This window comes from Eschscholzia californica, unplaced genomic scaffold, assembly GCF_041429995.1.
Source record: "Eschscholzia californica isolate CP2 unplaced genomic scaffold, dmEscCali1.0.p SCAF_1, whole genome shotgun sequence".
Classification (NCBI taxonomy): domain Eukaryota; kingdom Viridiplantae; phylum Streptophyta; class Magnoliopsida; order Ranunculales; family Papaveraceae; genus Eschscholzia; species Eschscholzia californica.
The window spans coordinates 66693047-66708816 of record NW_028238198.1 but is presented as its reverse complement, the minus strand read 5'-3'; the positions used below and the strand labels follow the sequence as shown (position 1 = coordinate 66708816).

Sequence of the window (15770 nt, the reverse complement as noted above, 5' to 3'; positions counted from 1 at the left end):
TGCTTATTTTGATTTGATGATTCTACCTGAAACTCCATCTGTGATAACAAATGGAGAGAGATTAATACATATAAATTTTATAGAAAAACATATTTTTTACAATAAATCACATGAACATTTATGTAAATTATATATAATTTATTTCAAAGTATACTAGATTTGCATATATAAAGCGAAGTTGTTCTAATAATGAAACGAGTACTGTTTTGAGATTAAAACATACGTAATGTTCTATAAATTACGCATAATTTATGGACAATAATATAATTTTCATGATATTCCTGATAAAGCATATATAATTTGTTAGAAAATACATATATCATGTTCTCATTTTGAAAAACCTCGTACGGGAGATGTTTGCATAATTTACTGTAAATTATGATAATTTATGGTAAAGTACATGTAATGTTAATTCTGTTATGAGGAACCTTACGAAAAACGCACATTTCATAAATCCGTACAGATTGAAAACCAGATCTGAAGAAAAAATGTGAATATCATTAGGCTTAAATTATAAATCTAAAGTTATCTAATATGATGATTGATTGCAACAATAAGTATACTCGATTTGTAGGAATCAGTAATGAAGGATTATCTCATCAATATCAAAAACATTAAGGAAACTTTAAGAGAGAGAGAAAGACAATAATAACATACTCGATTTGAAACAGAATCAGTAAAGAAGAATTTTGTTTACCTGATTAACAATTAAGAAGATGATTTTCAGAAGCTCCAATGAATATAAAACAGGTTTTCTGTTTTAATGGAAGATTTTCAGTCGATTAAGATGTAGAGAGAGAGAATCAACTATAATAAACTGAAACAGAATTAGAAAACTTTTAAATTGATTAGTGTTTTACCTGATTAACAATGATGAAGATGATTTCAGCTACTCAAATGAATATGAAACAATGTTTCTGATTTAATAGAGGATTTTCATTCGATTAAGATGTAGAGAGAGAAAAAAAAAACCAGAAGGTTTCGGTTAAGATGTAGAGAGAGAGACAAAACCAAAAGGTTTCGGTTACAGAAAGCTAATGAAGATCACGGTTTCTTTGTTTAGAAACGTGATTGGAGAGAGAAAAAATGAGATAAAAATGGAAAAGATATTTGGTGAATTTGAGCTTAAATGTGTTTATATATTTAAGGAAGGTTAGTTTAGGTATTAATATTTTATAGTTATTCTAGGGAGTTGTGTTTTCTCTCTAGATGGACCCAAATGGACTAGATATCCATTTAGGATATTATTTTGGTTTTCAAACCCTTTATTGGATTAGAGAGGACTAAAAGTCCTATTAGGGTCCGTTTTTTGGGCTATAAGTTAAAAAATTCTAAAAAAAATGACCAAATCAACCCCAATGTGAGTGTGACTCGTAAAAATGGCAAGTGTATATAAAATTTCTTAAAAATTAACTAAAATAATACTAACAAATTTGGTATTTTAAAACCAAATCGAAGTACATAAAAACAATGTCTGGTACATAACAACTTTTCCTATAAATTTTCAGTGAAATAGTTCACTTTTTGGAAGGAATGTATAGGAAATTTTATTATGTACTGTACATAACAAAATGTCCTATGAACTTTCACTGAAATAGTTTACATTTTAGAAGGAATATATAGAAAATTTTATTATGTACTGTACACAACAAAATGTCCTATAAATTTTCAATAAAATAGCTTACGTTTTGAAAGGAATGTATAAAATTTTTTATTATGTACTGATATTTTGTTATATACCGCAGTACTGTACATAACATAATGTCCTATAAACTTTCACTAAAATAATTTGAGAGAGAGAATATTCTAGTACGGAGGAAAAAATGAAAAAAAGGAAAATAAGAAAAAAAAATGACGTGCCAGTACCTCAGTGAATGACATATTTGTAAATGAGAAATTTGTTGTTTGGACCCCCTTTCCTATAATTGACTGATGCACTTTGGACCCCCTTTTGACAGAATCACAAAGGAACATTCCGTCTCTAAAGTTATACTTTAGAAAATTCCACACTTCACCCTTATATAATCAATTTTGCACGTTAGACTCCCTAGTTTATTTAACTCAACAACCATTATATAATTAGTTTTGCACTTTAGACCCCCTTAATGGTAACTTGGTTGAAGTTTTTAACTGTAAATTCATGGCGTTTATAATAAGCTAGCAACTCTGTTTTTGATGTTTTCTGGTCATGCATAGAGCTAATTTATATACTCATCATCTTCTCTCTAGATTTGATATAATTCAGAAATAACCAATTTTACACTGTAAATTAATGAAAGCTTCTCACTCTTTAATCCATCACATTCACTAAAGATTGAATAGGTTGAGTCATACATGAAGCAATCACGACGAGTTCATCCGATTAAGTTTCTTCCCAAACATTCCACTGATGAAAATATAAACAATATGGTGATTCAACCCATTTAATTTCAAATGAATCTATAGCATATTTAACTCCAAATCTTGATATCTTGTTTTTATCGTAAACAACTGATGATTCACCTCTAATCATTTCATGAAGCTTGAAAACAACTTGTTGATATGGGATTACTACAAAACTCTCTGTAATTGCAAAATCATGAATCATAGTTGGTTCAGAAATTAAGATTTCAATATCAGATGATTTTTCACCAGATAAGGGGCCAACCTTAAGATGAGAAATCGTGGAGGTTAATTTCCCACTAGAATCAAAACGACCATGTCACAAGTTAGTGCACTCTTAGTTTGATTTAGTCGTTGTTTATTTCATGTGTTTGAATAAGTCCTAAGCAACTACTCTACTGGACATATTAGTGGAGTAAGAATAGGGAGGTTGTTAGTTAGTGGTAGTCAGAATTTTTAGCTATAAATTGTGAGTTATGTGAAACACAAAAATGCAGAGAGAGAATTGTTCTTACAACCAATTGTAATTGTGTATCTTCTTCTGAGCAATAAAAGTTTAGTTTCAATTTCACTTGTTCTTGCATCTTCTTATTTGTTACATGGTACCAGAGCTTGACTTTTCTGCATAACAAGTGTTTGGTTTTATTACTCAGTGAAGAAGTATTATTGATTATCACTACTTTCAATCATGAATGAAAGTAATTCAGTTTCTCCTATGTCTACAGAGAAACTTGTTGGAACCAATTATCAATATTGGCGGTTATGTATGGAGGCGTTTCTTCAAGGACAATATCTATGGGATCTTGTTTCCGGTACCGATACACTTTCCGGTGATACTCCCGAAAACGCTGAGTTAAGGAGGAAATGGAAAGTAAGGTGCGGAAAGGCTTTATTTGCATTGAGAACTTCGATCGGTAAGGAATTTATTGATCATGTTCGTTCATTGGATTCTCCGAAAGACATCTGGGATACTCTTGAAAGGTTATTCACCCAGAAAAATACTATGCGGCTGCAATACCTTGAGAATGAGCTAGCTTCTTTAACTCAAGGTAGCATGTCAATTTCTGATTACTTTCTTAAAGTTAAGAATGTATGTTCAGAAATTTCAGGTTTGGATAGTGAAGAACCTATTAGTGATGCAAGGCTACGACGTTATTTGATTCGTGGATTACGACCTGACTTCATGCCGTTCATTTCATCAATACAAGGATGGGTTTCGCAACCATCAATCATTGAGTTAGAAAACCTACTTTCTAATCAGGAAGCATTGGTTAAACAAATGCTTGGTAAGTCTTCTGGTGATGTCGAAGATGCACTCTTCACTAAAGGCAAGTCAAAGTCGAAAAATGTGAAAAATCATTCTCCAAATGGTGGTAAGCAGAAAACAATTGAGGGGGAGTCAGCAAACCACTCTAAGTTGATATGCTTTAGATGCGGGAGGACTGGACACATGAAGTCGGATTGTCGTGCGAAGCTTGTGTATAAAAAGTGTGGCAAACCAGGCCACATTAAGCCAAATTGTTATGCAAAAGTTGTCAAATCAGATGCAAATGTTGCACATGAGATTGAAGATAGTGATGAGCTACAGTGGGAGAATTGTCTCTCAATTGAGGTTATTAATCAACCGTACAACATGGCTTCGGTTACACATCAGAATGAAAAGAAATCGGAGATTAATACTAGCTGTATTGACTGCAAGAATGAGTGGATCGTTGACTCGGGTTGCTCACATCATGCTACCGGTAATGCTTCTATACTTTCTGATATTCGTCCTCATTTGAGCAAGCGGGTAATTGTGACAGCAGACAAGTCATTACATCCTGTAATGAAAGAAGATGATTTCAATGTGAAGGCTACTAATTCTGATGATGAAAGTCTTACACTTGAAGATGTATACCAAGTACCGGGTTTAAAGAAGAATCTTGTTTCTGTTTCTCAAATCACTAACTCGGGTAAGTATGTTTTATTCGGACCAAATGATGTTCAGATTCTTGATGATTATAAAAGTGTTGATGCTAATGTCTTATTCACCGGAAGAAAGACAAACTCTATATATATTTTATCTGCAAGTGAGGCGTATGTAGAAAAGACAAGTCAAAATACAACGGTTTCACTTTGGCATGGTCGACTCGGACACATTGGTACTCAATTGTTGCAGCAAATATCAACAAATAGATTACTTGAAGGAGTTCCCTACTTCAAATCAACACATCAGGATGTCATTTGTGCTGGTTGTCAATGCGGTAAATCACATCGACTTCCTTTTCAGAAATCTTTGAACCGTGCATCATCGATGTTTGAGCTTGTACATTCTGATCTCATGGGACCTACAAGAACACCAAGCTTTAGTGGTTTCCGTTATATGATGGTTATTGTTGATGATTTTTCGCACTATAGTTGGGTGTATCTCTTGAAAAACAAAGGTGAAGCTTTTACACACTTTGTACAATTCAAAGAGATGGTAGAGAAGCAATTCGGGTCTGCTCTGAAGTGTTTACGAACTGATAATGGGGGTGAATTCCAGTCACATGAGTTTGCTGAATTTTGTCGAAAACATGGTATTCATCGGCAATTAACATGCCGGATATCCCGCAACATAATGGAGTCGCTGAACGTAAGTTAGCACATCTTACAACAATGACTTTGTCTTGGTTGCACAATAAGAACCTTCCTCGAGAGTTGTGGGCAGCAGCTGTGCAGTGTGCTTGTCATGTGATAAACCGACTGCCTCCATGGCCAGGTACATCAAAATCTCCTTTTGAGCTGCTATATACTATCAAACCTAATGTGAGTTACTTTAAAGTTTTTTGGTCTCTTTGCTATGTTCATATACATAAGCATAATCTAACTAAGCTAGATCTAAAAGCAAGGAAGTGTGTGTTTGTTGGTTATGATGCGAACAGGAAAGGATGAAGATGTATGGATCCTGTCACTAAGAAGATTGTGACTTCTCGAGATGTTGTTTTCGACGAGGTTTCTAACTTTTACCCGATTGCTGGCCCGGAAGAAACTTCTGTCTTTATGCCTTTTGTTGAAACTGATCCTGAACCTATCTCTACCCAAGACGACCTCAGCGATAGGGGGAGTTCAGAATCTTCTTGTCATAATGATTCACCACAAAGTGAAGTTGTATTGCGAAGAAGTGCAAGACCTAAGAAGACACCTACTCATCTAAAAGATTATGAAGTTCGAGCTAACCAATGCACTATTACTTCTTGTTTTATGTTGAAAGACACTTTGGAAAATGAGCCTTCTTCCTATATTGAAGCTCAAGGGAGGACAGAATGGGAGAATGCAATGAAAGATGAAATTGCAGCCTTGGACAGAAATTCTACTTGGGTTCTTATACTGAGACCAAAAGATGTTGAACTTGTAACATGTAAATGGGTTTATAAGTTAAAGAAGGCAGCTGATGGAAGCGTTTCTAGACACAAAGCTCGTCTGGTTGCTCGTGGTTTCTCTCAACAATATGGTTTTGATTATGAAGAAACCTTCAGTCCCGTTGCAAAAATGGTAACGATTCGTACTATTATCTCTTTGGCAGCAAACAATGGATGGACTCTTTGGCAATTCTATGTAAAGAATGCTTTCCTTTACGGCGAATTGGATCGTGATATATATATGGAACAACCACTTGGCTTTATATCTGAAGAATTTCCAGAATATGTTTGCAAACTAAAGAAAGCACTCTACGGTCTCAAACAAGCACCTCGTGCGTGGTATGGTAAGATTGCTGAATACTTCTTATTTTGTGGTTATTATCCTTCTGACTCAGATCCAAGTCTCTTTGTTAAATTAGTTGGAACCTTGCATACTATGATTCTTCTTTACGTTGATGATATGATTATAACGGGTAATAATTCAGCTGAAATCAAACGTTTGAAGGATGATCTATCTATTCGTTTTGAGATGAAAAGCTTAGGTAAAGCTCATTGTTTTCTTAGTTTAGAAGTTGAAGAATCAGATGGTTATTTTCTGTCACAAAGAAGTTATGCAACTAAACTTCTAGAACGGTTTGGTATGGAAAATGCAAATTACACAACCACTCCGATGGATCCAGGTCTCAAATTACACAAGGTTGAAGGTGAGTTATTAGATGACGTGACCGAGTATCGTAAACTTGTAGGTTGTCTTCTATACTTAACGGTCACTCGTCCAGACATTACTTTTTCTGTGGGAATAGTATCTCAATTTATGAATCAACCATGTGTTGGTCATATGGCAGCTACAAAACGAATCCTTCGATATGTCAAAGGAAGTCTAGAGTATGGGTTGATGTATAAAAAGAATACAAAGTTTCGTTTATGTGGGTTTGTAGATGCTGATTGGGCAGGCAATGTGATTGATAGACGGTCTACTTCAGGCTATTGTTTCAATACCAGTTCAGCTGCTATATCTTGGACGGTCTACTTCAGGCTATTGTTTCAATACTGGTTCAGCTGCTATATCTTGGTGCAGCAAGAAGCAAGACACGGTGGCATTATCAACCGCTGAAGCTGAATATGTGGCAGCCACATTAGCTTCCCATGAGTGTATTTGGCTTACAAGACTTCTTGGAGATGTTAATCAGGTGCTCTACTTTCCTATTTCCATCTTTTGTGATAATGAAAGTGCTATTAAACTTGCTGGAAACCCTATACTTCATGCTCGCACAAAACACATTGATACTCACCATCATTTTGTTCGAGATAAGGTACTTAGTCAAGGAATTGTGTTGAAGTCTATACGGACAAATGAACAGGTCGCGGATGGCCTTACTAAGGCACTTTCAAAAAGCAAGTTTGAGGAGTTTAGAAGTGCACTTGGTCTTGTCGATCGAGAGAATGCACTAAGGGGGAGTGTCACAAGTTAGTGCACTCTTAGTTTGATTTAGTCTTTGTTTATTTCATGTGTTTGAATAAGTCCTAAGCAACTACTCTACTGGACATATTAGTGGAGTAAGAATAGGGAGGTTGTTAGTTAGTGGTAGTCAGAATTTTTAGCTATAAATTGTGAGTTATGTGAAACACAAAAATGGAGAGAGAGAATTGTTCTTACAACCAATTGTAATTGTGTCTATCTTCTTCTGAGCAATAAAAGTTTAGTTTCAATTTCACTTGTTCTTGCATCTTCTTATTTGTTACAGACCACAATTTTCAAATCACCAGAATTGTAATCTCAAACCGCTATTGGTTATTGGCACAACAAGTACGTGAATTTATATTTTCAATTTTCCATTAAAATTTAAAAACTCCCTTTGTAATGGAAGAAGAAGAAGCTTGATTGTTGTTTAAAACCTAAGTTAGGTCGCCCGATCAGTACTTGGGTCTAGTTAACTCGTGGATTAACTACTTAGGTTGGGGTAGGTTAAGTAGAGGGTAAAATAGTGTTTTCCCCTCTTAAACTGTTAAAATTAATTTTTTCTGAAAAATGGAATACAAAGTGCAACACTAGAAAAAAGAAGTTTAAACAACAAGTCAATTATACAAAAGGGGGTCCAAACAACAAATCTTCCTTCGTAAATATACCAGAAAGTAAGAAAAACACATCTTTCATGAAAAAACTGTAAATATCGTATAAAATATATCCATTTTTATAACCTCCATTTTTTAACTGTCAGGAAACATTCATGTGGACTTGCAACAATTTTTTTTCTCTCATTCAGATGGGACCTTAATGGGTCTATTTTGGAATGTTTGCCCTTTTCTGTAATTTGATTACATAAAATCTTGTCGAGGGAAGTCAGTCAGGGCTTTGACGGGAGTTCGAAGGAATTGAGCCCCTTTTCTTGATTTCTAGGGTTTTTGGATGTTCACTCTTTCTATCTAAATCTGAAATCTTGATCTCTGCTATTGAAGGAGAAATATGAATCCATTGACATTAGTGAAACGAATACAACAAATTAATTCAAAAGAAGCTGCTTTAGGGATTTCTGAAGGAGCTTCATGGCATACTAAATATCAAGATTCAGCTTATGTTTTTGTTGGTGGCATTCCTTTTGATCTCACTGAAGGTGATCTCCTCGCAGTTTTTGCACAGTAAGTGTTTATTCCCATATCACTTTAATATCTTCGATTTTAAATTTAGGGTTTAATATTGACCTACAACTACATGTTTGTCAGAATCAAAATTAGGGTTAATTTTGTTTCTATAGTAAAATATGGGGATTTTATTTAGTTGTGTGTATGAATTGCTTTCAGGTATGGGGAGATTGTTGATGTTAATCTTGTTAGAGATAAAGCTACTGGTAAATCCAAAGGATACTGCTTTATTGCTTATGAGGATCAAAGAAGCACAAATCTTGCTGTAGGTTAGTAATATTTCACATTATCTTGATTGCGCTTTTCTCGATTTTGTCGTAGTTATAAGAGGATTCATTCTTTACTTGATGGAAAGTGTTTTATTTTAAGTGGTTCGATACTAAAAATGTCGTTGTTTTGATCTCCCTTTGCAGATAATTTGAATGGAGCTAATGTTCTCGGTCGGATTATTAGGGTTGACCATAAGAGTAGCTATAAAAAGAAAGAGGAAGAAGATGAAGAAGAAGAACAGAAGAAGCGGGAGGAACGTGGTGTTTGTCGTGCTTTCCAAAGAGGTGAATGTAAATATGGAGCTTCATGCAAGTTTTCACACAATGAACAAGTAAGAATCTTAATTACTTATAAACCCTGATGCAAATTTCTAATGTTAGTCAAATGGATGATTATAATGTGTACTTATAGATCCTTAGCTTAGCAAACTTACTGATTCAAAAACTACAAGTTAGAGTCAGAGCTCAGAATATAAGTATAAGCGAGACTATTCCTTCGTCTAGATTAACATTGTTATGGTATATCTCGCCTGAACAAAACAATTTTTTAGTTACAGGAAATCAGATAAGTGTCTAATTGTATCTATTTTGTGATTTTGTCCAAAATCGACTTATTGATAAACAAAAGGAAGAAAAAGAATAAGCATAGGTTGCTATTAACAGATAAGAAATCAGTATGTTTCAGTTTACTGATTTGTCGTGTCATAACACTTATTTCTACGTATTAACTTGCACCCTAATATGAGGTGTTGTCAGTGTCGCTGAATGGTTTTCCTAGTATGTTTCGTTAGATTGCTATTGATTAACCTTAAGTTCTTCCGCTTGAAGTTTTTTACTACATCCACTAATTAAATGTTCCTACACTCCGAATTCGATTTGATGCTTATTCTTGGTTTGTATTTTTGAAATCCAGAGAAGTGCAAACACAGGTTGGGGTGCTAAAGAAGATAGCAGTTCAAAGAGATGGGCACAAGACAAGTACGAGCCTCCAGCCAAGAGCCATAGGAATCCTGACATCAGCTCATCGGATCGTATGCCAGAGCCTCAGCGACGGGCTTCGGGCTTTAACGCTGATGATAAGATTGGAAGATCTTCCAAATCAGAGTACAATGAGGGGAACAAGCATATAAATGATAAGAGAACCGAAATAAGTTCAAGAAACCAGGAACGGCGAGGTACTGAAAAAAGGTCAGAAAAATATGAAAGAGACACAAGTCATAAAGACAGGGATAATCTAGTGACTGAGAGGTCTCTTAGGCGCGAGTCTGAACTGAGTCTAAAAGAAGACCTTGATAAGAGAAGAAGACATGAATCAGAACAAAACCCAAGAGGAGATCGTGGTGATAGAGGAAAAGAGGAGAGGTCGAATAGGTACGAGTCAGAACCAAATAGAAAAGATCAGCTGCAGAGGGACGGTGAAAAACGACCAAGATATGATAGAGATTCTTCTTACCATCACAAAAGAGAAGAAGATAATCACAACCACAGGAGGTCAGATCGATAAAGAATTTTACAATAAGCAAAAGGGCGGACACACTACCAGTTGCCACCATATGCAGGTAAATACTGACTCAGCTTACACACTAGTGTTATGTTTCCTGATTAAATTGTTGGGAATGAAGGAACATTTGTGTGTCATCTCAGTTCATAATTCGTTTCTATTGATTTGCAGTAACGATAGAGGTACAGCAGGAGGAATACTAGACTCGTCCATATGATAGTGATTTTTTATGGTGGCGGCTTTTTAGATTATGGATTTTCAGAACTTTGAAGTGTTAATTTTGTGTTTGTTGCATTTAAATCTATACTTAGTTTTGTCGGATGATAAAACTATTGGGACCTAGATGTATCGCTTGCTTCAGACGAAGAAATTTCATCTTGGATGTTATTAAGTTCCCTAAGTTGTACTAAATACATATAGATTCTTCACCTTTTCTTTTATTGTTGAATTGTTTCTTGTTGGGAATTTAGGTTCAGGTACAATCTCTCACATGTACAGTAGGTTGGTCCATTATGGGTATGATTCCGAACCCGGTTAAGAAAAGAAGTATAACTAAAACCTGAAGTAGTTTGTTGAACAACTCTATTATGTTAAGACATGTCAGTCGGTAACCTGAAGTAGTTCGTCGAACAATTCTATTATATTAAAACATGTCAGTTGGTTACGTGAGGTGTAAGTCTCACGATCCATGGTTGGTATAAAATCTTCTTTATGTAAATTACATCAAAATAGAGGTATTAGTGTCAACAATTAAATCAGTTAAAATCTCTCCAAAATATATCCTAACACCTCATGATTTTTCTTTTTCTTTCTTACCCCTTCTCCTTTTTCTCTCCCTTCCATAAATTCTAAATAACTTCTCACTCTCCCTTATCTTCTTTCTTCTTTCCAACAAAATTTTTCTAACCATCATTATCTTTATCTTCTTTATTCTTCAGAAAAAATGTGGTTTAGCCAAGAGGGTTCTGTCGCGACGCGGTGGAAACCTAGTAATTAATAAATACAAGAAAATGAATATATCTTTGTTGAGAATATAAACATATCTTCATGTTTACATGACTAATACTGTCCATTTTATAATGTGCTTACATGACTATAAAGTCTTTATTTTTCCCTGATACAAGCAATGGGTAGTGAAAAATCATACAGATTAAGCTATTTTTTACAAAAAAAGAAGTGAACATGAGATTTACTAAGACTTTTCAAGCCGAACGTCAACTGTCTCATCGGGGCTCTATCATGCTAACAGGAGGTGCGATTAATTGCATTGAAGTAAGAAACGGGTTCGTCGATCCTTTCCCTTTCTGAACTTGTTGAGAAGACCTCTCCTCTGAACTACTAACACTTCCGTAGTTTTGAGTAGTATTGCTCTTGCTGAAACCTGGTTTAGTAAGCTGCATTTCCTGGAGAACCATATCTTTCGAGAGCATCTTCACTACTTTTTTCATCGACGGTCTTTGGTTTGATGCTGCTTGTGTACAGAAAATGGCCACCTTAATGAATCTCATTACTTCGGACTCTGGACATTCAATCAGTGCTGGATCCACAATGTCTAATAGTCTATCTTCTTCTCGCAGTTTCCATGCCTGTTAAGTACATTCAATCTATAAGTATCAAATATAACAACAATTTACTTGCCAAATACAGAAATACTACACAAAAGCAACATATAATCGTCAAAGTAACCAAGAGACTACTTATATTTTGCAATATAACTTGGATTTACTGGTTTGTCAATGTACGAGGTGTTGGGTACAGTTAGTCGAAAGTTAGTACCGCAATATACTTGTACACACACACACATATATATACATATATATAGACACACACACCCTGTCTAATCCTTATGTTTACTTTTTTTTTTTTTTTTTTGTTGAAAGAATCCTTATGTTTACTTAAAGTGTGGTATATGGACACCAAACTCCATAATGTTCATGATATAGGAGGCAACACTAAGATACAGTAAAGAAATATCCAATCGACAAGAAGCATCATAATTTTCATGGTATAGAAGATGACAAGAAAATAAGCTAGAAATATACCCAATCAACAAGAAGCGTCATTATTTTCATGATATAGGAGATGACAAGAAAATAAACTAGAGAAGTACCCAATCGACAAGGAGCATCATATCTTCTCCCCACGCTGATGCACTACTACTTCTGCCACTGACCAGTTCAAGCAGAAGCACCCCAAAACTGTAGATATCGACCTTTTTCGTCAGCTGTCCTAGTAAGGCATACTCAGGTGCCAAATAACCCCTGTCAATGCCAAAAACTAGAAGAGATGAAATTCGATGCGAACAGGAAATGCGACAGAAGATAAAAGGAGCTTTCAAGCAGGGAAAAGTTTGTCCATGCTATACAACCAGAAGTTATGCTCACATTGTTCCTGCTACTCGGGTGCTTATGTGGGTAACATTGTCCGGAAAAAGTTTTGCCAGCCCAAAATCTCCAATTTTTGGATTCAATTGTTTGTCAAGGAGTATATTGCTAGCCTTGATGTCTCGGTGGACGATATGTGGTTCAGTTTCTTCGTGAAGAAATACTAGCCCTCGAGCAGTACCAATAGCGATTGCAGCTCTCTTAGGCCAATCCATAGGTATCCTTTTACTCTTTGGACCTGAAAATGTTTAGCACGAAAATGGTCATAGAAAGAATACACCTACACGTGGAATTCAGAGAAATCTGGAAATTTAGTGAACACGTGCAATCCTAGTTAAGACATGTATACCATTTACATTGTTAAATTGGTACAGGAGAAAATCTTTTGGTGTTTTGAGACTGAAGTCACAAGTCGAACGAAATGATTTTCATTTTCCTGATTATGAAATCTATCCTTACGAAGAGAATTCAAGCTAACCCATTTCTAGCTAGTTGGCTGTCCATCTTTTGTACTTTATAACCAAGGTGAAGAGTTTGCTTACAGAATCACGGATAATCGAATTTTCAAACAAAGCACTTGGATAATCGAAATTTACCAAATAATGCATTCGCGAGGCTATTGTTATCAAGATACTCGTACACCAACATTCGGTTGGTTCCCTCGATGCAACATCCAATGAGTTGAACTAGGTTTGGATGTCGAACATTAGATATCATGTCAATTTCAGTCAAAAACTCTTTAGTTCCTTGTGCAGATTCAGCAGACAGAGACTTAATTGCAACAACAGTTTCATCTCTTAAGAAACCCTACAAAAAAAAATGAGAAGGTCAAAGTCGAATCTAAATTGGGAATACTTCACTTCGAAGACATCGAAAAATAAGCATGAAAAAATATTCCCACAATCTTACTCTGTAAACAACTCCAAATCCACCTCTTCCCAGTTTGTTAGATGGATGAAAGTTTTGGGTTGCAGATCTTAAGCTGTTGTAGGAGAAAAGCCTTACATTTGTATTGATCTCTAACAGCACAAAGTAAACGAAAAAGATAGGCATTTCATCAGTTAAGAACCTGGACAAATCGGATTAATCGAAGTAAAATGCTGAACTGAAACATCATAAAATCGAACCGGAATCTACAAATTTTCAGAAAATAACACTAATAAGATAGAGCCATTAGACTAAGTAGCCGGCCACCCACAGCTCAAAATTCACCTTTATAAGCTATTTTTTTCGAAAAAGATAATGCAATGGAAGATTGTCGAAGGGGCACCAAGAGGCATACAAAACCTTTACCCACTAATATCAACTCTAGTTTTCTACCTTCTATAAGTCTCACGATTCGATTTTTAGAGACGCCCTTTAGCTAAATTTTGAGTAAAATGACTCGAAAAGCTAAATCCCGTATTAAAATCAAATGCTCGACAAGAATTCATGAACGAAAACTTGTAACGGGCTATCGGAAGCTAGGAGACATCTCTTGCACAAGATTTCTGGTTGCCTAAATATATTCAGATTTAGCAGAATTAGAATTGAATGCATAGAGATAAAGGCTTCCTAGTTTTAGCCCCTAACTTGTTGGTGTAATTTGGTTTTAGTAGTTCACTTCTACTTTTTTTTTTTTGTTGAGAAAGTTCACTTCTACTTCCCAAATAACAAACCTAAACACCCTTCTTCACATAAATGTTTAAAAAGTAACCTAAGTTCATCTCCTTTCTACTCTTAAATTAAGCAAATCACACAAGAAACAAATTGGTTTTCATATGTGTTTATAGATCATTAACAAAACCCATGACCATTAATCCATCATTAAGCAAAACAAATTGAAAAAAAATTGATATTCTTACCTTCTGTTTGTCCTTGTAAGTTAATATGTTCCCTTTTACTCTCTCTTGATGAAGAGAAGCAACAAAAATTCATTTCTAAGTTCCAACCAAAACCCTAAACAATAGCTTCCCTGTTTAACATACAATCACCAAACATCAGTCTTACCATTTAAACTTATTTTAAAGAGAGAAATAGATGTTTTGAATTGAAAGTCAAATTTCGTGAAAAAGCTAATAATCATAAATAAAGAAGGAAATCATTCCAAAACATTAAAGTATAAAGGAATTCAACATTATTTTAATCAACAGCAAATCAATAGGTCATGGTACTAGACACATACCACATATGTGTATATATATATATATATATATATATATAGAGAGAGAGAGAGAGAGAGAGAGAGAGAGAGAGAGAGAGAGAGAGAGAGAGAGAGAGAGAGAAAACCCAAAACAAAGAACAAACTAAAACAAAAAGAAATGGGGGATTAGAGAACCATTATTGGGTAGGTGAAGTTAATGAGAAATTGGGTAGAATTAAATACCCAACTCGGGGAGATCAAATTACTGAGAACCAGAAGGAAGAAGGTTCAGGTGGACAAAAAGATGAAAACCCACCACACTGAAGACAAGAGGGCGGCTTAACAAGTGAAAATGATGATCAGAGAGAGAGAGAGAGATTCAGAATTGAAATGGGTAGAGAAATAAAACCTTGATAAAGAGTTCACAAGAGAAAACCCAAGTTAGTGGAAGTAGTTGGAATTAAATCACTGATGCTTCTTTTTGGAGTTTCTCTAAAACTGTCGCTGAGAATGAGAAGAAGGGCAGGGGCCGGCAACCACAAGAATACAAGTCAAATAGAATCTGCTGGTTTATACGAGTTAAAGACTAACGGCAATTTGAAGAGAAGTTCTATTGGGTACAAAAGTGGGGCCAACAAATCTAATGTGGCAGCCTCACACCCGTCCAATGTCACGCAGAGTGAAACCGATGTAACCAAGGGGCACTTATTATAATTGTCAAGTTTTTACATGTAAAAAGTCCGACCAAAAACATATACTGTACAAAATAAAATAGACCACCAATTTAAAATACGATCTAGTTTTTCAGTTTAAATCTAGTTTAAATTTTAATCAATCAAAAGATTATATTGATGTTAATGTTGTGCGCAAAAGATCAAATGATTATAATCCAACATGCACAATAATTTCGCTAACTTTTTTCTTCACTCTATAGTGTCAAAACAACAATGAGAACGGTTATTTTCCAAATAGCTCCCAACTTTGTGACCGGTTTCCTGCCTAGCCCCCTATTTTATCAAAAATACCCAGATGACCCCCTTTTTCAGATTCCGTTATAACACCGTTAAGTAGTCATCACTTCTCTATCTTCCA

The 15770-nt window shown here is 35.1% G+C and overlaps 2 protein-coding genes across 6 annotated transcripts; one reads left to right on the top strand and one right to left on the bottom strand.

Moving 5' to 3' along the window:
* Window positions 1-7986: 7986 nt before the first annotated feature.
* LOC147568433 (RNA recognition motif (RRM)-containing protein) lies at window positions 7987-10634 on the top strand. Its single transcript, XM_086654872.1, has 5 exons — window positions 7987-8399; window positions 8562-8671; window positions 8816-9003; window positions 9585-10230; window positions 10344-10634. Exons 1-4 carry the CDS (start codon window positions 8227-8229, stop codon window positions 10173-10175), a joined length of 1062 nt encoding a protein of 353 aa, XP_086510998.1. The 5' UTR covers window positions 7987-8226; the 3' UTR covers window positions 10176-10230; window positions 10344-10634.
* A 535-nt stretch (window positions 10635-11169) lies between these two features.
* Window positions 11170-15266, bottom strand: LOC147568432 (Protein kinase superfamily protein). Of its 5 annotated transcripts, none has more exons than XM_086654869.1 (7): window positions 15088-15266; window positions 14401-14510; window positions 13466-13575; window positions 13153-13363; window positions 12557-12794; window positions 12283-12433; window positions 11170-11758 (listed from the first exon to the last, which is right to left on the bottom strand). In XM_086654869.1, the coding sequence occupies exons 2-7, from the start codon at window positions 14471-14473 to the stop codon at window positions 11396-11398; spliced, it is 1146 nt and encodes a 381-aa protein (XP_086510995.1). In that variant the 5' UTR covers window positions 14474-14510; window positions 15088-15266; the 3' UTR covers window positions 11170-11395. The 5 variants fall into 5 exon arrangements, with proteins under 5 accessions (XP_086510995.1, XP_086510994.1, XP_086510996.1 ...); XM_086654868.1 differs by having other exon boundaries at window positions 14922-15116; XM_086654870.1 differs by lacking the exon at window positions 15088-15266 and adding an exon at window positions 14995-15074.
* Between the last annotated feature and the right edge of the window lie 504 nt (window positions 15267-15770).

Excerpts from the sequence above, each read along its gene's own strand:
- LOC147568433 (XM_086654872.1), top strand. The coding sequence starts at position 8,227 with ATGAATCCATTGACATTAGTGAAACGAATACAACAAATTAATTCAAAA. Across the intron at positions 8,400-8,561 it reads CTCCTCGCAGTTTTTGCACA|GTATGGGGAGATTGTTGATG; the intron begins GTAAGTGTTTAT and ends AATTGCTTTCAG. Across the intron at positions 9,004-9,584 it reads AGTTTTCACACAATGAACAA|AGAAGTGCAAACACAGGTTG; the intron begins GTAAGAATCTTA and ends TTTGAAATCCAG.
- LOC147568432 (XM_086654869.1), bottom strand. The coding sequence starts at position 14,473 with ATGAATTTTTGTTGCTTCTCTTCATCAAGAGAGAGTAAAAGGGAACAT. Across the intron at positions 12,795-13,152 it reads CCTCGCGAATGCATTATTTG|GTCCAAAGAGTAAAAGGATA; the intron begins GTAAATTTCGAT and ends AAACATTTTCAG. Across the intron at positions 12,434-12,556 it reads ACCCGAGTAGCAGGAACAAT|GGGTTATTTGGCACCTGAGT; the intron begins GTGAGCATAACT and ends TGGCATTGACAG.